Source organism: Podarcis vaucheri, assembly GCF_965113315.1.
Source record: "Podarcis vaucheri genome assembly, chromosome: 14".
In the NCBI taxonomy this organism is placed as follows: Eukaryota; Metazoa; Chordata; class Lepidosauria; order Squamata; family Lacertidae; genus Podarcis; species Podarcis vaucheri.
The window spans coordinates 21,278,224-21,301,506 of NC_138752.1; the positions used below are offsets into that span (position 1 = coordinate 21,278,224).

Here is a 23,283-nt window from a genome sequence, read left to right on the forward strand (position 1 = left end):
TTCTTTAGAAGTGATTTAAAACAAAACAAAACGAGGCTGGAATAATCTATGATGATATCGACAAATTGAAGCATTGCCCCTGTAACATATATGCGTAATAATGCTGGCTATAAAGGAGGAATGTGACCTGGATTGCCTTTCCCTGGTGTTAATCGCATTAGATCATATTTCAGAATGAATTCTCGTTTGCTGACCAGAACGTCCAGTGACACTAATTTATTACGCAGGCAGTAATTCTGCGGATTAACTCTGATTAACATTGTGAAAGTAAAGCCCAGATATGCTTTCCAAACACAGCACGATGTCCTAGATTTCTGTGCTGTAAACTGGCTGCTAGTGCTCCATAAAAATGGATTTCAGGTTATATTGGCTCACCATCCCACTGCTGTCCTCGATGCTCACATGATTATCTCCAACCTCCTCTTCCATTTACATATATTTAATGCTGTATTGTTTTTAACACTCGATTGGGAGCCACCCAGAGTGGCTGGGGAAACTCAGCCAGATGGGCAGGGAATGAATGAATGAATAAATAAATAAATAAATAATTACAATAAAACTCTCCTTTTCGTTTGTTGTTTTACTATGTAAAAACCACAGCCTAAATGAGCGTTCCCCAACCTGGTGCCCTCCACATGTTTTGCAGGTGGCCACAATTCCAATTGTTGGGAGCGGATGGGAGTTGCAGGCTAAAATATCTGGAAGGCACCAGGTTAGCAAAGGTTGGCCTCGACTACCAGTTGCCAAACTAGTACGATTTTGTTGGCCTAGCTTGGAAGAAGAGTGAGGATGTGGTGCTGAACTTCTGGCTCCTTTGCCAATCAACCCATTTATAGTTAAGCAACCCATGGGCCTCAGGGAGTTCAAACACCACGAGTAATTAATTATAGATGGCTCCCCGTGACTCATCTGCTGTGAAAAGCTGCCAGCCATGAAACTCTGCAAGAAGCTGACTGCTTGGCAAGTGAGGTACTCTGGCATTTCCAGTTCATTTGGCACATTTCTGCATTTGGATCTGCACAAGATCCAACCACGCAACTCACCTGCTTCCTCCCTCCCTCCCTCCATTTGTGGAAATCTTGTTTTTCTCATCTGGGGCTGTAAAAGCAAGCAATCTGCTTAATGTACCAACTTGTGTCTTCTCACAGTGGCCAGCAAGATGCTTATGGGAAGCATGCAAGCAGGACTCTGACCACTTGTGGTTTCCTGCAGTTATAATAATAAAATAATGATGGTGATGATGATGATAATTTATACCCCACCCATCTGGCTGGGTTTCCCCAGCCACTCTGGGCGGCTTCCAGCAAAATATTAAAATACAGTAATTCATCCAACATTAAAAACTTTCCTAAACAGGGCTGTCTTTAGATGTCTTCTAAAAGTCAGATAGTTGTTTATTTCCTTGCCATCTGCTGGGACTCAATTCCACAGGGTGGGTGCCACTACCAAGAAGGCCCTCTGCCTGGTTCCCTGTAACTTTGCTCCTCACAGGGAGGGAGCCGCCAGAAGGCCCTTGGCGCTGGACCTCAGTGTCTGGGCTGAATGATGGGGGTGGAGATGCTCCTTCAGGTATCCTGGTTTGCCAAAGCATACTGCATCTGACAGAGGAAACACTCCAGGTTTTCAGGCCGGGAACATTCCCAGTCTTACCTGGAGATGCTGGGGATTGAACCTGGGACCCTGTGCATGCAAAGCAGAAACTCTACCACTGAGCTACAGCCCTTCTCCAACTAGTACCCATTGAGAGCCTCCAGCAGTCCTCACCTAGATAGAGGGGGATCTTGTGTTGCTCAGTTCTTTGGCTGCTAGGGACTTCAACGTGTATGACTGACGGCTCTCGGCATCCCAGATTTGCTTTCCCTTTCCATCCATTTTAGGCTCCCTTTGTCTTGCATCCTCTTCCTTTTCCAGACACCTCCTTTCCTACCCTTCCTCACCTGCTCTACTCCATGGTAGCTTCTACACAAGCTCATCCAACAAAGAGCCAAAGGGCCTTTAGTTTTAGAGCAGTTCCGCCAACAAAATCTAGAGCCCCGTCCTCCTCTGACATCAGAGCAGTTCAGCCAATCGTCACCTCAGCATTCCTCAGCTGCTGCGAATCCACGTTGTTGGGCTTGAGGTGCATTGCCTCGCAAGGAGGAATTAACTGGAATGTCCTCTGTAACCTGGGTGGGAGAAGACTGGCTACGGAAAACGGGCTGGTTCTGCGGAGCAGATGGTTGTCTCCAGAGCCTGTTTATCAAGCCAAGCTGGGTGGGAGTGGCTGCCTTTTGGAAACAAGGTGTTGTGCAAACCAAGCTCTAGCCAAGCCTGGATTGAAATCATAAGGTACGACACAAGCACCAGCACAGAGCACTCTTACACAGCAATAAGGGGGAAAAGGCAACCCTTCTCCTTCCTAACATGATGGTCCTGTGCCCAGCATCATGGGTAGGGGTTTCTGAATGTGCCAGGGAACTCTCCAGGTATGCAGAAGATATATTAGGTAAAGGTAAAGAGACCTCTGACCATTAGGTCCAGTCGTGGCCGACTCTGGGGTTGTGGCGCTCATCTTGCTTTATTGGCCGAGGGAGCCGGCGTACAGCTTCAGGGTCACGTGGACAGCATGACTAAGCCGCTTCTGGCAAACCAGAGCAGCGCACGGAAATGCCGTTTACCTTCCCGCCAGAGCGGTACCTATTTATCTACTTGCACTTTGACGTGCTTTCAAACTGCTAGGTTGGCAGGAGAGAAGATATATCAGTTTGCATTATAAAACCCCAAATAAACTCCTAATGGTCTGATGAGGACTAGGGGCATGCAATCCCCCGCAGAAGCCACAGAATATACAGCATTCAATCCCATCTGCACGGTGCATTTAAAGCAGTATCCTTCCACTTTAAATAGTCATGGTTTCCCTCAAAGAATCCTGGGAACTGTAGTTTGTCATGGGTGGTGCAAGTGCTTAGGAGGCATCCCCCCCCCATTCGCCTCACACTTTACAATTCCCAGGGTTCCCCAGAAAGAGGAATTGGTTGTTAAACCACACTCTGAATTATACTTCTTTGAGGGGAATAGGGGTCTTCTCACAACCCTTCACAAACTTACAAAGTCACTCAAACAGTTCCTATCAACAGCTTGTTGCCAGCTTTTTGATTTGAAAGATTCTGGCCCCTCCACCCAGTGACTCTGAGCATGTGCAAAATGAAGTTATGCTGACTGGAACAAGAGAAGTTTTAGTTTGTTAGAACTAAACAAACTAAATGGATGGGGGGCATTGTTAACAAAAGCAAAATTTACTGAACTTGCATTTAGCTCTTCTGCCTGTGCTTAAGGCGGCAAACAACCCAGACACAACACACACAAGTAAAATGGCAAGACGTATAATTAAAAACATGAAAAAGAGTAGCACTTGCAAAGAGTCCAGTCATCAAAATCTTAGCAAGCTCCAGTAACCAAAAACGTAAAATACAGGTCCTGAAGCAACATAGATCTGAAAATCTAAATGCTGCGACAAAAGTTCGGCCTCACAGTAACTTCTGAAACAGTGTTGGGAAATTTGTGGTCTTCCAGATGTTTTTGCCCTGCTGGCTGGGGCTGATGGGAGCTGGAGTCCATCAACATCTGGAGGGCCACAGGTCACCCATCCCTGAGAAATAATAATAATAATAATAATAATAATAATAATAATAATAATAATAATAATTATAAACCCCCCCCATTCTGGCTGGGTTTCCCCAGCCACTTTGGGAGGCTCCCAATAGAAAAAAAAAACAGAATAAAACACCAAATTAACCCCTGAGAAGGGAAGGCAGCAGGGGCCTTTAGGTTGCACATCCAGAGTTTGCACCTGAAAACCAGACTGAGCTGGCCAACAGGGCACCTGGTCAGAGTCCTCCTTAAATGGGCATTTTCATTTGTATTATAGTAATTATTTCCAAAGGTTTGCCCATGCCTAAAAAATGAGCACATTTAATGCAAATCCCCGTGGTCTTCTGACAACTTCTTTTGGATATACATAAGGGGCCACCCTAGCGACGGGACTCAGTTGCTATGCAGTTCTAATCTCTGGGCTCAAGATAGAGGACTAGCTCTGGACTGGTGCCATTTTGCTTCGCAGAGGGCAGCTTGGTTTGCTGGTGCTCAAATCACCAGCTGCTGCACTGACACATGAAATCAGATAGCTGGGAGAAGGAAAGCAAATAGTCCCACTGTTGGTAGGTAACTGGGAGGCGGACTGAGAGAACGAGGACTGGGCAGTCCATTTCTCTGAGGTGGTTCCTGCAAGCTTTAGTTTATTGTCCAAAAAGCCTTTCTGGAAACAAGAGGCCTCCTCCAGATACTTTGGACTCAAGGGAGCATATAAGTAGTTGTGTGGTCAGGATATTAATGTTTTATTCCCTCTCTCCCCACAGATAGCGACACTGAATTTGTATGTCAGTAGTGATACTGGAATCTGCACAAGTGGCTACTGGCTTTGCTGTCTACTGCCTCCCACAGGGCTCATTCCTCGCTGCCTCAGTATGGGGAGGGATGTCAGGCTGCTCCAAGAAGTAACCAGATGGATGGATGGATGGGGAACCTGAGCAAATCATATTGGTTCGCTCGAAGGTAAAGGGAGCAACGCACTGTGGACATCCTTCGATGGCGGCAGCTTTGCCAGCGCCACATCGGTGCCATGTTGGCATCGGCTGGGTTTGGAAGAGAGCCCAGTAAGGGAAGGGACTGAAAAGCCTCAGCATCTTTCTTCAGACAAAGGAAGCCTTTTGAGGACTTCAGAAACTCGTCTCTCGGCTGCACCACATGAATGAAGCACAGGCAACTCTGGAAGGGCTAGATTTGCGTTGAGTTGTTTTGGAAAAAAGAAGCACGTCTTTCTTTGTACTACTTTGATGGTTCCCCAGGAGTTCTGACAATTTTAATAAAAGCTCTTTGGGAAGCTGTCTGCTTTGGACGGGGCTGCTTCTTTTTGAAGTACACCTGATGTAGGGATAATGACAGGGCTAGTGAAGCAGTAATTACAAACACACTGTTCCCTGGTATGGTACAGCCTGCAAAACACCGCCGTAGAAATCGAAGCAATGCAACACTGGCAAAAGCGAGGTTGGGGGGGAAGAGGGACAGATACTGAGGCTCTGCTGCAGAACCTGGGAGGGTTAGAGTTAAGCCCTTGTACATAGGCAACCTCTGTGGGCACAGGCCTTCCCCTGGTGCCCACAATGCCTCATTGTCCCTGCCAGGAACTCCTTCAGCACCCATGAAATATACCCTCAAAAATACACAGCTCACGATTTGGCTCCCCCTACTCTGTTCCTGTCTGCACTGGCGCTCAGCCTATCATGCATTAAATGTGCCCACGTTTCACCAGATGCCAGGATTGGGCACCCGCCCTTTCTTCCGTCCAGGTCAAATAGCTTCTCTGTGAGTGAGCTTGGTGGTAGCTCCTTTTTCCTATTGATGGGACGACTGCACCCTTTCGTCCTCTGGTCTGCTCCTTTAGGTGTGGTTTCCATTTTATATTATGCCACACACTCCGCAACAGGGGTCAGCAAACTTTTTCAGCCATGGGCCAGTCCACCGTCAGACCATGCGGTGGGCCAGACTATATTTTGAAAAATAATAATGAACAAATTCCTATGCCCCACAAATAACCCAGAGATGCATTTTAAATAAAAGCACACATTCTACTCGTGTAAAAACACGCTAGTTCCCAGTCCATCTGCGGGCTGGATTGAGAAGGCGATTGGGCCGCATCGGGCCCACGGGCATTAGGTTGCCTACCCCTGCTCTACAATAGCCATTTTGTCATTGGTACCCCCTACAAATATCACTCAAGTGTCCCACTCCTGTGCTGCAAAGATGGGAGCCTGTGTCATGTAGCTAGGCTAGGATGGGTAGGAAAGGGACCCAGGTTCAAATCTTTAATCGGCTCTGAAGTTTACCGGGAAAACCTGGGCCGTCTCTCAGCTTCACCTACCTTACAAAGTTGTGAGGACAACAAGGGGTTGGGAGAGTAGGGGGGGGGACCATTTATATCACCTAAGATTCCTGGATCTCTTGGATCCCCTCTCTGTTCCTCTTCTATTGAGCTACTTCTGCACTCCTCTCTTTGTTATTATTTATTTTATACAAACGCATTATTCTTCTTTTAAAAGAAACACCCTAAATCTGAAGAGGTAGTTTAAATTATGCAAAGGAATTCAAACACATGCAAACATATTTAATTTCCAAGATTCTGAACGCAAAGATTAACATTCTTCCGCAAAGAATTTAAGCAAGCACCTATGTGTTTGGGGTTTTGTTTTGTTTTTATAATCGTACAAAACACAACATAAATAAATACATTTATTTATATGTCACTGAATGCTCAAATAGGCTCCTAAGCAGTTTACAAATATCCAAAATTAAAATACACAATCAGATAATTGCACAGGTAAAATAACAATTCAAAACAGAGACTTGGGTGCATTGCAAAAGACAAACAACAGATTCACGTTTTGGGTCTTTTAAAGCTAGTTTTTCTCTTCTCCCTTGAAAGGCCCGAGCAGGGAGAAGGTTGGGGGAAGAGGGGTCTTACTGGAGGACAAAAGAATGAGAAGTTATTTGTTCCTCTTTAATCTTTAGACTGGTGTTGGCCCAAAAATCCAATTCAGAGGCGATTGGCAAAAGCAAGAGTAGCCCCCCACTGTCTGTTGCTAAGGGATTAAGTAGGAGGGGGGCACAAAAGAGTCTTTGCGATAGCTGAATAATAAGGTTCAGCCTGAGGGACATTTTGGTTAATGCTTTGGGGAGGGGGAAAGAAACGCTGCATGCTAATACCCAGCCCCAGATTTATTCTCCAGGCTGAAAACAAAGAGCATTTTGTAAACAATGATGGGTTGTCTGCCTTTCAGGGTCAACTGCTTACCCCTTTCTCATGCCCCAAGTCCCAGACGCTGCATCCAAGTTGACTGAAAAGAGGGATCAATCTCTGGCATCGTTCCTGGGACATGAGTGTAGCAGAGTATGGCCATCTTGTTCTGTCAGATCAGCCTGCTCAGATTTATCTCCTATGATGCACAGAAGCATGAGGTGGCCATTGCTGTACTAGGCTCCATTTGCAACATACAGTGGTACCTCGGGTTACATACGCTTCAGGTTACAGACTCCGCTAACCCAGAAATAGTGCTTCAGGTTAAGAACTTTGCTTCAGGATAAGAACAGAAATTGGGCTCCGGCGGCGTGGCAGCAGGAGGAGGCCCCATTAGCTAAAGTGGTACTTCAGGTTAAGAACAGTTTCAGGTTAAGAACAGACCTCCGGAACGAATTAAGTACTTAACCCGAGGTACCACTGTACACTGAAAACACAATGAGACTACTTCAATAGACATTGCCACCGCCCCACCCCCAGCTTGGCAAATAACCCTGGAAACTAGTTAGTTAAGAGTGCTGGCATGTTATGTGACACCAAGAATACTGACCGTGGAGGCCCCAAATTAGGACATTAAATCTCATTAGTTACAGAGTGTAAGTGAGATTCGTAATAAAAAGATGAATATTACCAGCAGTGAAAATTCATAGCCCAAGCCTATTAGTCTCCAATTTTGCCAGCTCATTACCAAGCAGCAGTGAGGAGAAGGGCTGCAAATTCATTGATTTCAAGGTTTGCTCTGTGCGCTGGGTTTCTAAAGTATGAACGACCTACGCTGTGTAAGAATTACATGGAAAAGCGGAGGACAAAATGGCGTTGTCCACGCTCATCTTTTCCCTTTCATCAGGGTCCATTAAAAGAAGCAAAGCTAGGGACTGACTGCCTCGCGAAACAGCCACGTGAATCCCAAGATGAGCAACTTGTGGCACGGTCACAACCAAAGCAGCTGTCATTTCCAGATAACCCAACAGCCGCCTGCTTTAACTAATCCCGTCTTCACGCTGCCAGCATTCTTCGTGTCCCCGGCTCTCCCAGGCAAAGGTGGTGTGCTCCACCACTGGCTCCCTTCCATCGACAAAAAGAGGCCTCTAAAACCCAACTCAAGGGGTTAACCCAGGTTACTCACACAAACACACACACACACACACAGAGAGAGAGAGAGAGAGAGAGAGAGAGAGAGAGAGAGAGAGAGAGAGAGAGACAGTACAAGGGAAAGTGAAGCATTAGAGTGGAACTGAGCCAAGAGCTCAGCATAAGGAAAGCCCTGCTGGTTTAGATCAAAGGCCCGGCAGCCTATTCTCACAGCAGCCAACATCTGGGAAACGCAACAAGAAGAGCAAAAACCCCACATTTGTGATCCCCAGAGACTGGTATTCAGACGCAGTCCAGAACCAGATGCACTGATGAACCTAAGGCAGTTTCCTATGGCCTAAAGCACTCTTCCAGTGGGGAGTCGTTGTGGTCCATAAGGACTTATGAAGAGCCCTACTACATCGCACCCAAGGCCCATCTCATCCAGCCCCCCGTTCCCACAGCAGCCAAGCAGAGGCCCGTAGGCAATGCTTTTATTTTTGGTTGAAGAAATGAGGTGCCCGTACTCTTCGATAAAGGTGCTGTAGGTGCCAGCACAAAATGGCCGCCAATGACAGCCCGTCCCCCCTGGCCACGGTGAAGACAAGATTCTGGTCTAGATGGACATTTAGGTCTCATCCAGCAGACCTCTTTTTATGTTATTTCTTCCTTACCCAGAGCCTCATGAAGGCATCCCTACCACCCTCACTGTGGGCACTTACATTTTCCTTCTTCTCTTCCTTTGCTGCATGGGAAGAAAATGAAGTATCGAATCCAGGCGTTCAAAGGAAGGGCTTTGAAAATTTCCATTCAACGCAGTTTGATTTGACATGAAAAAACAAACGCACGCAGGCAGGCAGGCAGAAATTCATCAGACTTAAAACCAAGATTTATTTAGAGGGGAGGGGGAAACGACTTTACAAGAAATTGCTCTCATTAATTAATAAGGAAGGCAGATAAATAAAAGCTATTACAAAAATCTGATTTTTTTTCTTCTTTTTTGCAAATTACGAGGGGGGGGAGCTTTGTAAAATTTTACAATCAGTAACCTACTTTTTACATAATTACAAATTAACATACAGCGGTTTAGGTTGTTGGTCTTTTTTTACCCTCTTCACTGTTGTATGTTTCTATTTTTAAAGTGTGTTTTTTAAACATTACTTTCAACCAGAAATATGAAACAGGTACCCTTATACAAGCCTAGATAGTGGGGTGGGTGGGAGAGAGAGAGAGAGAAAGTCCAAATGAGTGGACAACATCATTATAATACATTTCTCTGGCAAGTATGCAAATGTACTCGTTCATTGTCAGAAAGGAATTATCATACCTTTATTTTAACCATATATAATTCAGCTTTCCCCAACCTGGTGGCCTTGAGATGCTTTGGGTCACAACAACTCCCACTGGAAGGAACCAGGTTGAGGAAAGCTGAACCAGAGAATAATTGAATAGAAGGAACCTTTGAACACCTACTGATTTTATTTAAATACACAAATGCATATCTCCTTTTTTTTTTACATGTATGTAACACCGGACTCTCTGTGTGAAGAAAAAGAACAATGGCAGCAGACTTTTAGAAACTTTTCTTTTTCTAAAACGTTACCACATGAAATAGCATTCCATTTTGCTCCCAGCCTCTGGTGCCTCTCGGCATCCATGCAACGACCCACGGACAATAATAATACTAGATTAAACCATTCGTCTTGAGCTTTAAAACTGAGCTGCACTGCTAAAGGGGAAACCCTGTGGATCGTGGTCCTTTGCATGGATGAAAACTGGATTGTAAAGCGCGGACGGGGAAGGGGATGGAGGGGGAAACCATCAACAACAGCTAGTCTGCTATAATTAAATAAAGTTGGAGACAATAGTTTTTGAGAGGAATGAAGGTGGTTCCAGGCAGGCTCTGCTTTCTGTGTCCTATACATGCTCATTTTCTCTCACTGCCACCTCTGGACAACCTGCCTTTAGATCTCTGAAACGTGGCGAAGAGACACTGGGTTTTAGAGGTTGTTCCCTAGCAGTGATCAATTGCATTCAATGCTCTACAGGTCATTTTTTTAATTTATCGATTTAATATTTACAGAAGCAAAAAAAAACAACACCCCACTTTGGGCTTGACAAAACAGCTCAGTAAACGTTTCTCTCATCTTCTTTTTTAATCCAGATCTCTTTCAAACAAACAGAAAGATTTATTTATTTTTATGGCAAGCCCAGCTTGCAGTCAAGAGAACAAGCAACAACAACAACAACAAAATAATTAAAGTAACAACAATAATAAAAAGTAGACCTCCACAGCTGCCTCCTGCTGCGCTTTTGGAGAGTGAATTGCTTAGAGAGCTTTCGGACTCAGCCAGGCTGAGGGAGGTTCTCCATTGCTGGCCAAGACAGACCCGACGTACCTGCCGCGGTCCCAGCACTGAAGGCTTGTTAAAGAGTTTTCTCTGATTTTCCGCGCAAGATTCTTGCACGGAAAAAAAACAACACAAATCCTGAGATGCTCTAAAGGGAGAAGGCATCAGGACAATAGTGCAAACCTTTCGTTAAAAAACAAGTCTGAAAACGTGGTAGGAAAAGGAAGCTTTCAAAATGCTTCAGGGATTTGGCGGGGCAGAGGCAAGGCGAGAGAGAGAGCACTATTTGTGCCCTTTTCTCCAGTCTACAGGAGTAATCTCTGGGGAGTCTATATTATTAAAAAATATCATAACTGGGGACCTTTCATCTTCCCTTGGCATCACCACATAAGGAACTACTTTGCCAGCTTGTTCCACAGTTCTTTTTGTATTGGCACAAAGTGCTAGGGAGAAAGTCCTTTCACACACCAACTCCAAAAAAAATTCCACTGGGGCTGCATCCCTCTCTGCCCTGCTGCCTTCCTGCTCCCAGTGCAATGAAGGATGCAGTTGAATCTCTTCACCCACTCAGGGTCACCGCTTGCTTTGCAGAAGGAAAAAGAGCTTTCTGAGATTCCATACAGAAAGCACCAATCTCACAGGATGCATTTCTGAACCTGATAAAGCATCACCTGTACAGGAATCAGCAGGTGCGCCTATTAAGTGTGACTGGTGGAGCAACGCCAAATAGTCAAGAAGTCATTGGATCTGGCCTGACTGCCTATGCTTGTATCCGCCAGAGTGAAGGATGCTTAGTCTGCGACTCAAACACTGGAGTGTGCATGGCCAGAAGAATGAACTGGAGTCCAAAAAGAAAAGAAGGAAGAACTATGCACCAAACCCTCCAAAAGGCTGAGCCATCCAATCATTTAAAAGCTGGGAAACTTGCCATGAATGGATTCCTCCAACCCACGGGGTTCAAATTGCAAAGGGAATTGTCAAAAGTTCACCCATATCACATGGTGCTAAGTCCGAGAAACAAATCCAAGTATTTTCAGATGTTATAAGGAAACATTTTATCAGTTGGGGGGGGGGGCATTATTTATCTCTTCCACCTCAAAATGATGGTCTGCACTGACGCAACCTGTGATGCCAAATTTGGAACTTTGCAATTCTTAAAGGTGGCAAAACTGTGGCCCTCTAGCGGTTGTCTGACTACAACTCCCATCATCCCTGACCATTTGGCTGTGCAGGCAGGGGGCTGATGGGAGTTGGAGTCCTACTGCAATTGGAAGGCCACAGCGTTCGCTCACCCGCCAAGTTCCCCTTACCAGATGAGGAATGTTCAGAAGCTACAATGGACTCCGCTATGCATGGAAATGAAAGGCCATTGCACTTCTGCTTATATGGCTCATTTCCCACCCAAGTTGCCGTCAGTTGAACACCCTTCAAAATGGCTATGAAGGTAGCACTTCTAGCAAAGAGATGAACCAGCAAATTTGGAGAAAAGCAAGAAGCAGAAAGCCAAGGGAAGAGAAATAAGGATTTGGGCTGCTGTTGATTTTTGCCTCTAACCATCTCTTGGGCAAAAGCAGTCAGTGATCTCTATGGTGAATTAGTGGCTTTCTAGTTGAAACTACTATTAATACTGAAGGCTGAGATGGGAGAGCCGGGAAAGGAAGTGTTATTGGGCCAGGGAGTCGGGCCTTCCCTTGTGCTCATTTCAAAAGGGACTTGAGAGTAGTTGTGATTTAAACATTGGCCTGTTGCGGCTTTCCTGAAGTGGCTTCTGAAGAAGGGAAGGGGAGCATGTGGCTCTTAAGAACTTGTTGGACTACAGCTCCCATCAGCCTCAGCCAGCATGGCCAGCAGTCAGGGATGATGGGAACTGGAGTCCAGCAACTTCTCAAGAGCCACAGATTCCCCTTCCCTGTCCCTAAAACATACACTCCATCTCTTTCAATTTTCAAAGATTGCCCGTTCATATTTCATTCCGACTTGGTAGCCTTAGCCAGCTCAAATCCATTCTTACACTTTTGCTTCTATCAAGCAGAAGATGCCTGATACTGTCCTTGGAACTGTGAACCAGCCAAGTGCCTCCAGTATTCCCACAATGCACCTGTGTGTGGATCCTGCGGCACAACTTACTCTGTGTGCAAACAGGTCCTCAGAGCCTCTCTAATGGGAAACCACCTTCCTAACTGAGTTGGCCAATTTGCCGCTACGTGGCCTTGAGTCCATTCCCCAACACACAGATGGATATTTTGGGGGAGAAGGTGTTTTTGCCAGTGGAAGAAGCACTAGGACAGAGTGCCGACAAGTAAAGAGATATTTAATATCAACACAGTCCCTGAACAGTTTCAGCTAAACCTTTAGGGAAGAGCTAAGCTCAGCCAGCTTTTTTCTGTACAGAATTAAAGCATACCCCAACGGATATACAGCTACATTTTCTATATTTATATTTATATATAAGTATATATACAGTACTATCTATATATATGGCAATGTAGAAAACATTGCATTAAAGAGCCCCATGCTTTTGCTATAGAGGGCGATGGTTTTTGGTGGACTTCCCCAATAGAAGATCAGCCAAGCTGCCACCCGGGACGCACTTTCCCCCCAATCTTTGGAGATGAAAACAGAAGCAGGGAGTGTCTGTCTTAACAGCCAGCATTGCACACAGAATGGATGCTTTTCTTTTCCTTTCAGAGAGACACGTGCAGCCAAAACCAAGCCCGCCCAGTCTGGCCACGCCCAGCGTCTGAAGCTTTTGCCTCCCCTGCTTCCTTTTAAAAGGTAATGGATCCAGGACACGGGCAGAGCCAGCAGCTGGGAGCAGGCGGCAAATTGTAGGCACGCAGGTGGGTTTGCGCTGCAAGGACAATTCAGTTCAAGGCAGACAAGAGTCGCTGCTGCATCTGCCCTGTGCTGGGGAGAGCTCTGCAGGGCACAGCACGGGGCAGCCTCATCCTTGCAGGAGGTGGAACAGTGGGGTCAGCAGAAGATTTCCTCGCCCTCCGGTGCTGCTTCTGGCGACTGAGCCTCTGGACAAGGGAAGGAAATCACAAGCAAACGACATCAGGACCATGCAGAAGGGGCACGTATTTCCTGCTCTCCCTGCTCATAGCTGTGAAGACCTTAATGCCCAAATTAAATATTCCTTGAAGGTGCTCCTGACCTGCTTTCAACCCCACCGCTGGGTATCGCAACGAATCTTTCCTTGGGCAACAAACCTGTGCCTTCAAAGCAGGCAGTAGTGACAGGCTGTTGTAGCGGCAGATTTCTGATTCCCTTTCCAAGGCACGTCAGGAGCTACAGAGGAACCAATTCTCTCCTGTCCGCACCGGAGGAAAGAACTGCAAGCAGTTCACATCGAGGCATGGTGCACCCAAATCCTGGCCCTGAGAATCAGATGGCCCTGGCGGTGGTGGAGCTTCATGCTCCGGCACCAGGGGGCGGAGAGCAGGCAGGGGCAGGGCGCATCCTGGGGGTGTGGTGCACCACCCACAGGGGCGGGGCATGCTGCCTGCGGGGGCGTGGTGCCCAGCGCTGGGGGGTGGACAGCCGCAATGGCACCCTGCCAGGATCGCTCTGCTGGGGGCGGTGCACTCCCCCCGCACTCCTCTTCCTCCGCCAGTGGATCCTGGAGAAGATTGCCCGCATTGCTTAAAAGGCACCTCTTCCCCTTCCTCACTTCTTATTTCTTCTAAGTGCCCAAACAGGGCTTGCCTGCTGCTGCCTCTTCCTTCCCTGCTCCAAATAGCTGCTTCCTTTCCAGGTGTGAGGGCTGGTCCCTTATGGCAAATGGGGTGCTGCCCCACTAACCTCAGTCTGCCCAGAGCCAGCGCCCCACTTGTCTGCCTTCTTACTTACAACCGCTTCAGGGGGTAACTATGGCTGTTTGCTTCCTCCTCCTCAAGTCTCAGTGTTGCAATTGTATAACTTAGCAGGGAAGAGAAAGATGGGGACAAAGCTACAATTAATTGGCCCTCGCACCACCTACTGCTGGGCCTCCCAGCCTTCTGCCCTATCTGTCTCAATGGGCAGCAGCAACCACTGCAGGTAAGTTGGTGGAAGGAGGTCTCATGAAGACATCTTAGCAAGTAGAAAGAGCCCTTTGCTTACCGGCTGGCTGAGAGCGGTGCCCTTTGCCCTTCTTCTTCTTCTCCTTCTTCTCCTTCGGCTTGGCCAAGCCAAAGAGGCGGTTCTGCACCTGACCCTGTCCGTCAGCTGCCTTGTTGGCTTGGCTCGACGTCGTCGTGCCAAGCAGGTGGAAAGCGCCTTTCTCCTTGTGTGTCCTTGTGAGGCTGTTCCTTTTGGGCGACGCAGACAGTTCTTTCTCCAAATGGCCCTGTTGCCTGGAAGACGAGTCGTCGGGCACAGGAAGGGAAGGTGTCCTGGTCATCTTGCCGTGCTGGTTGGAAAGCTGCAAGGCAGGAGGCAAAACAAGTGGTAGAAGTGAAACAGGTGTGGCAGCAGCAGCACCAGGAGTCCAGGCATCACACGGATAGGAGCAATGCCTCCCCACCATGAAAATAAGAGGCTGCCTACTGGATGCTTTAAGCCAGTGTGACACTGTTTTGCAATGAGCAGTCTGCAGGTGATTTGGCTGCGCAATCTGTTCCGCAACAATTTTCCGCTAGGAAGAGATCACAGGATGGCCTGTGGGAAACTAAGCAGGGCCCCAGCACAGGAACACCCTCCTCTCCTGCTGTTTCCAGCAATTGATATTCAGAGGCATGACTACCTCCAGCTGTGAAGGCACAGCACTGCCATCTCGTCTAGCGGCAACTGATAGCCCTTCTCCCCCATAAATTTGTCTAATTCTCTTTCCAAGTCATCCAATTCGGTGGCCATCACTGCCTCCAGTGGGAGTGAGCTTCACTGCTTAATATGCACGGTGCGAAGAGATGCCTTCTTTCATCTGTTCTGAAGCCTTCAATCAGCTTCCTTGGATGCCCCCAGCATCTACTGTTAAGTGAGAGGCAGAAAAGCTTTGCTTTCTCAAATAGGGCTACCCCAAAACCCTGGAGAGTTGCCCCACTGGGCTTCAACTGGTAAATAAGGACCCAGCACTGGGTCTAAGATGGGTCACAGCTGCAGCACTACGGCCATACAAATACGAAGTTTTACAAAAATAACCAAAACGGGTCTCCTGTTAGAAGGTGGGTCTGATTTCTGAAAAGGCTCAAGTCTTCTGGTGTGGGCCAGTGGGACCAAACTCAGAACAAGGTGGCTTCCTATACGCACCTGCCTTTGCCAAAAACTAGAGTGAGGAGGTGACTTACTGGACTGTGGTTGGGCTCTGCCCGCAGCTGGGAGATCTGCTCCATGTCCCTCTTGAGCTGCTCCTTCTCCTTCTCCAGCTGCTTCTGGGCTGCGCGGAGGTGCTCCAGATCAAGCTGGTAGGTGGCCTTCTTCTGCTGCAGCTCCTCCTGCTCCTTCTCCAGGCTGTGGTGCCCCTTCTGGAGCTGCTCCTCCCGCTGGGCCAGCCGGGCCTCCCGCTCCGCCACCTCCTTCTCGCGGGCCTCCCACTCCCTCTCCCTCTTCCGCTTCTCCTCCTGGTGCTGGGCCTGCTGCTTCTGAAGGTTGGCCAGCTCCTGCCGCTGCTTCTCCAGGCTGCGCTGCTTCTCCTGCTCAATCAGGGAGTTGGGGCGCAGGGAGCTGCGGGTCAGGGCCCTCTCCGTCAGGAGAAGCTTCTGGTCCTCAATGTAGGTGTCCTGCTGCACGACAACAGCCTGTGGAAGGGAGGGAAGGCTTAGGGAAGGCTGGAGCTCGGGGCTTTGCATGCAGGAGACGCCCTGCCCTCCAGTTCAACCCCTGCTTCTCTCCAGGAAAGGCCCGGAGAGACGCTTCTCTGAAAGGACAGGAAGAGACTCCTTTCCTTGGATTGCCACTACCAGGTGTTGTAGAGAAGAGATGGGGAACTTGAGCCCATATGTGGCTCTCTAGACTTCTATATCTGAACTTGGAGTTCTACTCAGGCCATGTCACTTCCCTATACCATGTTGTCCTCTGGTCCTGGCCCTGCACCCTCCTTTAGTGTTCTTGCCTGGCTGCAATGTGTCCTTGAACACAATAATACCTCTTATTTGCCTGGTGCATAAGAGTGGTGTATTTCTGGCCATGCCCAGTTTGGCCCCATTATCATGTGGCTCCCAGAAGGCTGCCAGCGAGGGAAGGTGGCTCTCGGCTTGAAAAAGGTCTCCTACTCGTGGTGTAGACAAGACAGAGCTAGTTGTGCCCATGGCCCGAGTGGGTATGAGGCAGCTCCCTCTATTTCGGACCTCTCCACGCAACGGGGCTGGCTTGAGAGGCATTGTATCCTGACAACACCAATGCCATGCTCTTCCCTTGCACATAATCATCCCTGCTTCTGGGAGAGACCCTTTATTTCGCTGGACCCCTTGCTAGAACTGAGGGCTCCCCCAACATTCTGCCAGCAAGTACACCAGCAGAGGGAAGCTTAGTCTAAGCCTAAGCATCCCAACCCTTCTGATATGGAGAGGGCTTGTGAAGACTTTAAGCCAATATTACATGGTGCATTGTGCAAGCAGAGAATCCACACAGCAAAGAGCCCTCGGCCAATGGCCATATTCCTCTCCACCCCTTCCTCCTGGAAGTTACTCACCTGCAACATACCCAGCAAGCTGTGGAGGTGAGTGATGCTCTGGAGAACTTGCTGCAGGAGGGGAAAAAAGAAATAAGCTGCGGTCAACTGCTGATTCAGTTACTGGCGACACTGATCTGCTGCAGTGTTTTAGCCCAAGAGGGGCAGAAGGGAGAGCACACTCTACTATTGATCAACCATTAGCAAACCTCAAGTGAGCCTCTGTAACACTGATCAAGCATCTGACACAACAGAGTGTTCTGGACTGGTGTTCATTGTGCTCCTCATGCATGCAAAATTGTTTTGCAGTGTCCACACAATGTGTTTGGCATCAAAATGCAAGCCCGTATCCTGCTCCTTCCACAAACTTAAGTGTGGATATCTGCTATTTTTTATTTATTTTAAAGTCTTCTTGCAACAACCCATCTCCAGATTAGACCCTCATCTGGAAGCACCCATATTCTTTGGATATCGAGTTTTTGTTCTATTTCCCTGCTGGTTGAAAACGTTTTGATTGTTTTTAATTGTGTTGCATGCTGCTTTGGAAACCGTGTTCCTGAAAAGCGGAGACCAGGTTCCTTTGGCTGTGTTCCTCAGCAAAGAAGGCCAAGTGAGAACAGGAATGTTTACCTCATTGTTCCTTTTCAGCACAAACATCAAGTTAGCTGTTCCTCCCTGGGAAGAGAGCAGACAGTCTTAATGAGAACAAGGCAGAGGAAAGATAGCAAGGATCAAAGTCAGCCTCAGGCAGCAACACTGATCCCCAGGAGGAGACAACCTGTGACCCTCCACTTATGGATGGACTACAACTCCCATCATCCCTGACACATTGGCCACGGTGCCTGCAGCTGTGGGGAAATGGAATCCAACAAAATCTGGAGGCCCACAGGTTGCCTGCCCATGCCTCGCATCGGGTGTTTAGTCCATTTTGCATCAAACTCTTTGGAAAGGGGAGACAAGGCAGCAGCTCAGAGGTAGAGCATTTGCCTTGCATGCAGAAAATCCCACGCTCAACTTCCAGGCAGGGCTGGAAGGACCCTCTCTGCCAGTCAGTGTGAACAAAATAAAATAAAATAATTAAAAACAAGGCTTTATGTGAAGGGGTTTTAATGTTCCAGAACGGTGATTATTTTTTATTTTGTTTGTTTAAATTGTTGTTGTTTAGTCGTGTCTGACTCTTCGTGACCCCATGGACCAGAGCACACCAGGCACTCCTGTCTTCTTTCTTTAAATATCAGGCCTCAAAGTTCATGTTTTTCAGGAGGAAAAATAAGGCGCTGCTGAATGAGCCAGAATGAGCCCCAAGGAAATTGTCTGGGTGGGCACCCCCATGGGAGACTGTGGCGTTTGCCTCCTAGTTTGGGTCAAGGAAAGGGTTAAAATGGGTGTGATGTGATTGGCCAGTGAGAATGCAAGGGGGGAGTAAAAGATAGAGTGGGAGGTTTTGAAAGTCAGTTGAGGTTTGGGAGTTGGGAGTTGAGGCTTGGGTGTTGGAGAAGGAAGAGGGTGGAATAGGCAGTGGGTTGGTAGAGTTGTATTGTGAGAGAGTGAGAGGAATTGTTAGGTGGAGTCAGATAGATAGTTGAGAATAATTCAGTTTGGAGTTGTTAGGAACTAAGATTAGGAAACTGACAAGAGAAAAATAAACTGCAACCATACGCTTGTTCCTGCATTTAAAAATAAACTTGATTATTTGTTTATGTTAACAACTGTCTGGACTCCATGTGTCCCCGTGAGAAGCGGGGTGGTGGCAGCGAAGAAAGCTATCGCAGTGGTGGCACAGGGTCAATAGACTGTGAAACGTCCGGGGGCCCTGTGTGATCGCCACAGAGACCTTTTTAAAAAATGTGCCTTTTTAGTGAAGGCTTTTATCCCATCTGTATTTCTGTTGGATATGAAATTGTTTGTATACATGCAGCTGCTGTTTCAACTGTTCATGGGCTGTTTTTTTGTTTAATTGCTCTGAGGTGTTTCATAGGAAAGCGATTCATGAAATATGCAGCCTTCTAGACCTCTGGCACATTGGATACAACACTGTCTCTTCCAATTTGCAGGTGCACTCCAAGGTCTTAATAGCTGGAGATGCTAGGGAACGGACATAAGAACATCCCAAGAAAAGGCCTGCTGGATCAGGCCAATGGTCCACCTACTCCAGCAGCCTGTTCTCACAGTGGCCAACGGGGTGCCTGTGGGAAACCTGCAAGCGCTAGAGGACTCCCTCACCCCACCCGCTCCTGTGGCTTCCAGCCACTGGTATTCAAAAGCAGTGCTGCCTCTGACTTTGGTGGCAGAGCACTGTTGTCACGGTTAGTAGCCATTGACAGCCCTATAGGCAATGCATCTACTGCTAAGTGAAGGACCCGCCTCAGTTCCATACTGTCAGGGAACTGACATCGGAGCGAGAGGCGAAGGGGAGGCTCTCAGATGATGCTGGCGAAGGACCCAGCAGCCGGGGGAGAAACAGCTCAGTAGAGGGGGAAGCCAATCGGCACAACACCAGGGAGAAAGGGGGGCAGATGGGGGAATCAGAGGGAGGGCTCCAGGACTCTTCACTGGACATCAGCGAGGAGAGCCCAGGTCCTCCGCTACCCACGCCTTCCCTGCGCAGAAGACTCCCGCGCAGTGAGAGGAGGAGGAGACTGGGTGTCAAACAACTTTTATGCTGGAAGAGGTTCAAGAAACGCCCACTGGCGGATTCTGCCAGTGACTGAGGCAGCCATGGGAAGAAGGGGCTGTGCAGTCAGAAAGGTTTAACAAGGGAAATTAACCGAGAAATGCACCAGCTTACGCACGAGTAACTCATACCCACTACACATACCTTCTTCAAAACACTGTCCGACTCTGTCCTCCGAAGATCCTGCACATCGTCTCCTTCAACCTTTTCCACCCCTGAAAAGTCAGATGTTAACGTGAGTTCCTTAGGCCCAGGAAAAAACATAGAATGAATGCAATATTCCAGCCGTATTGCTGAGGGCAGTCTAGAACCACCTCTCCGCATTCTTGTTTGAAATGAAGTCCTCCACTTTCTTTCTTTAATTTTTTTTAAATCATTTTTTAAAAAAGCAGTTTACAGCAATCACACACACAAACACACAGAGAGAATTACAAGTCACTATTTCAGAAAATTGTGGCGATATTTTGAGGCAATCTGCTAAGATGGAGCACAGAATATACTTTAACTTGTATAATCAACTCTAACTATTATACAAACATGCTTAATATCTGAGTGTATAATTTACATTGAATATGCACGGAATATTCCTGGGGGTGGGGGTGTGACACCATACAGGGATTCTTCGTTCTGTGTACTTTCAGAAACCAAAAAAAGAAAAGAAAAAGTTTTGTTTGTCCAGTTGACAGGGCCTTGTCTGTAGCAGCCCTCTATTAGTGGAATGGCCTCTTGGATGAGGTGTGTCTGTCTTCCTCATGATTGACTTTCAAAATGAATTTAAAAATACTACCATCCATGAAAGAAATGGTCCCTACCAACCCTGAAATCACTGTTGGAGATTTTGTGTGTGTGTGTGTGTGTGTGTGTGTGTGTGTGTGTGATTTTTATTGATAAGTTTCTCACCATAGACACCTTCAGGAGGAAGAGTGGGAATATAAATGGAATAAACAGATTTTAATAAAATGTTTAAATGGTCTGCATAAGACTCACAGTATAAATAAGTTTTCAGCAAACATTTCAAGACTAACACAAAAGATGCCTACTGAATCTCCATGGGGAAAGCATCCCACAAGATGCCACTAAAGACTCCGTTTCCTGTTGATGTCAAATGAGCCTCACCAATTCGGGGGACAACCAGCAAGACTCCCTACAGGTGATCTCAGCGATCGAGCTGAAGCAAAAGGGTTCAGGCGGTCCCTTAAGGTGCCCCAGACCGAAGCTTTTCAGGAATTTACAAATTAAAACGAAGACCTTGGAGCAGATGGGCATGCAAAGACCAACACAAAAGCAGTGTGAATTCTAGGGAACACCATGGCAGATACTCACCCTTGCAGACATTCATTTGGTGACTGTCAAATCCTCCAAATGTCTCTGCCCTCCTGGGGAGGGAGACGGGTCCCACACCCTCTTGCTCCAAGGTGAGGCTGCTCATCTGCTGCCCAAGGGCACTTCCGAGGCTCCTGCTCACCAACCCTTGCAACAGCTCAACTGAAAGGAGAAGAAGTAAGCAACCAGAAGAAGTTGATTATATGACCAAACTCCATCCATGCTCACCTGCTAAGGTAAATTTGAATGTTAGGAAGAAACTAAGTTGTGAAGGCAGTGGTGGGTGACTTATGGGAGTCTGCAAAGTCACCCGCATTCAAGCTAGACATCATGAGGATTCATCCAATGCTTGCAAAGCACACAGGGCTTTACAGAGAGAGTAACATTAAGATGAAAAGTCCCTGCACCCAGAAAAACTCCCAATCTGCACTGAGACAAAGAGGAAGGGCAAGAGAAACAGGGCAAGAACACGTGCAAATGAAATTATAAACGCTTATGCTAGACTTTGGCAACCTGGTGCCCTACAGAAGCCTCAGCCAACATAAATGTGCTTATGTATCGGGACCTTTCAGCAATCAGTCTTTAGGTAAAGGTAAAGGGACCCCTGACCATTAGGTCCAGTCGTGACCGACTCTGGGGTTGCAGCACTCATCTCACTTTATTGGCCGAGGAAGCCGGCATACAGCTTCCAGGTCATGTGGCCAGCATGACTAAGCCGCTTCTGGCAAACCAGAGCAGCGCACGGAAACGCCGTTTACCTTCCCGCCAGAGTGGTACCTATTTATCTACTTGCACTTTGACGTGCTTTCAAACTGCTAGGTTGGCAGGAGCAGGGACCGAGCAATGGGAGCTCACCCCGTCGCAGGGATCTGAACCGCCGACCTTCTGATCGGCAAGTCCTAGGCTCTGTGGTTTAACCCACAGCGCCAGCCGCGCCCCCAATCAGTCTTTACTTTCCCTATAAACAAAACTCCACAAGAGCAGCAACATCTAACAACTGCAACAGTCAACAGGCTAAGTAGGGCTGATGGGAGTTGGGAGTCCAAAACGTCTGAGGAACACTGGGTTGGCAAAAGCTGTCTTAGGCTTAAGTTTCAGAAAAGGATGAAGGTTAAGGGATTAAGAATTGGGTTGTGGGTTCAGGAGAGATTTGAAATGATGGTGTGTGGGTGCGCATGCCACCAAGCACAGGTGTCCTGCCTGGGAGACTATGCCCCCTGACCTGGGCAAAGTGGTGGACAAAACGGGGGACCAATTCCAACTTCATTTCCTAAATTAAATCTGTCTAACCACATTAGATCTGTCTCACCTTTGCTGCAGTTTAGATCCCTGCATCCTAGCTTAGGATTGTCTACACTGACTGGCAGCAGCTCCCAGGCCTCCAGACGGGGGATGATGCTCCCTGCCCTCACCTGAAGATGCCAGAATTGAACCTGGAACCTGGAAGCAGACACTGCCGCCCCTGAGCTACTGTGCATTTGCTAAGGCTGAATATACAGGTGAATATACAATTCCTTCTGGGGAGAGGGCAGTGAATGGAAGCTTACCTTCAGTTATCACGCTCTTCATCACACTTTCCCCCTTGGGTGCCTCTTCCGTGTTGGCCCGGAACAAGGTCCTAGCCCCCGAGCTGTCCTCGTGCCCGCTGCAGTCTGTCATGTCCCGAAAGATCTTCTCCTTCTCCTCCAGCAGCGTGATAATCTGCTGGTCTTTTTGATGGAGCTGTTCTGTGGGGTAGAAGGGGAAGGTCAGTCGAAGAACTGCTGCAGAACACAGAACGTGCCTCGGCAACTCAGTGGGACTCGCAATCACTGAGACCCAGGCCCCACCTTCTGGCAAGTCAGGGAATCACAGGAATCGAGAGAAACTCGGGTCACAGAGAGTTATTACCATGGGGAAAGGATGCTTTGCAAAATGAGGGGACAGGGCAAACTGATGCAAAGCAAACCAACACTGTACCTAGGCAGACCATTATTCCTTCCAGCTAAGAACTGTGTAGACGTTCGACTGAGATTCGCACCCATCCTAGCCAACTTGGCTAACAAACAGGGAGTTATAGTCATGTAACATCCAGAAACCCCCAGGTTTGCAAAAGCTGGCTTAGGTTTAGTTTCAGAAGGTTTATCTCGAGCGAGACAAAGCATGGGTTTGGATGACAAGTTAAAACAAAACTGTGGTTCAGCTCACAGCAGCAGCAAGACTAGAGGAGGAACGAAGTGGCCACAATGAGCTACCTCTGGGAGCCCGGCACATTCACACTAAACCATGGTTTGGCTCAGTATTACATATGAACTGAGTCAAAATAGAGTAAGTGAGGGGAGGTTTAAGAGCCAGCGCAGTGCTATAATTAGCGAGTTAGGTCTCAGTACAGGGCATTTGGAATCAA

At 47.7% G+C, this 23,283-nt stretch overlaps 2 protein-coding genes and 1 long non-coding RNA gene across 9 annotated transcripts in view; 1 reads left to right on the plus strand and 2 right to left on the minus strand.

Moving 5' to 3' along the window:
• KLHL25 (kelch like family member 25) overlaps window positions 1-4,922 on the plus strand; it is a 31,876-nt gene extending 26,954 nt beyond the window's left edge. For both annotated transcript variants that reach the window (XR_014213412.1, XM_082198530.1), the window contains exon 3: window positions 4,395-4,922. The gene's annotated coding sequence lies outside the window, so the exon portion shown is untranslated. The remainder of the gene's footprint in view (window positions 1-4,394) is intronic.
• Window positions 1,146-8,088, minus strand: LOC309518569. The gene is made up of 3 exons (XR_014213504.1): window positions 6,887-8,088; window positions 2,759-3,628; window positions 1,146-2,501 (listed from the first exon to the last, which is right to left on the minus strand). It is a non-coding gene; the product is annotated as an uncharacterized lncRNA (long non-coding RNA).
• A 2,706-nt stretch (window positions 8,089-10,794) lies between these two features.
• Window positions 10,795-23,283, minus strand: part of AKAP13 (A-kinase anchoring protein 13) — a 247,759-nt gene continuing 235,270 nt past the window's right edge. For 5 of the 6 annotated variants that reach the window (XM_082198203.1, XM_082198205.1, XM_082198204.1 and 2 more), the window contains 8 exons: window positions 22,445-22,624; window positions 20,898-21,059; window positions 19,719-19,789; window positions 17,531-17,575; window positions 16,922-16,972; window positions 15,579-16,028; window positions 14,416-14,716; window positions 10,795-13,334 (listed from right to left, as the gene is read on the minus strand). In XM_082198203.1, the coding sequence (XP_082054329.1) occupies window positions 13,285-13,334; window positions 14,416-14,716; window positions 15,579-16,028; window positions 16,922-16,972; window positions 17,531-17,575; window positions 19,719-19,789; window positions 20,898-21,059; window positions 22,445-22,624 (1,310 nt within the window). In that variant the 3' untranslated portion in view covers window positions 10,795-13,284. Of the gene's footprint in view, window positions 13,335-14,415; window positions 14,717-15,578; window positions 16,029-16,921; window positions 16,973-17,530; window positions 17,576-18,119; window positions 19,265-19,705; window positions 19,790-20,897; window positions 21,060-22,444; window positions 22,625-23,283 lie in introns of those variants that run through there. The other variant, XM_082198207.1, reaches the window with a different exon arrangement.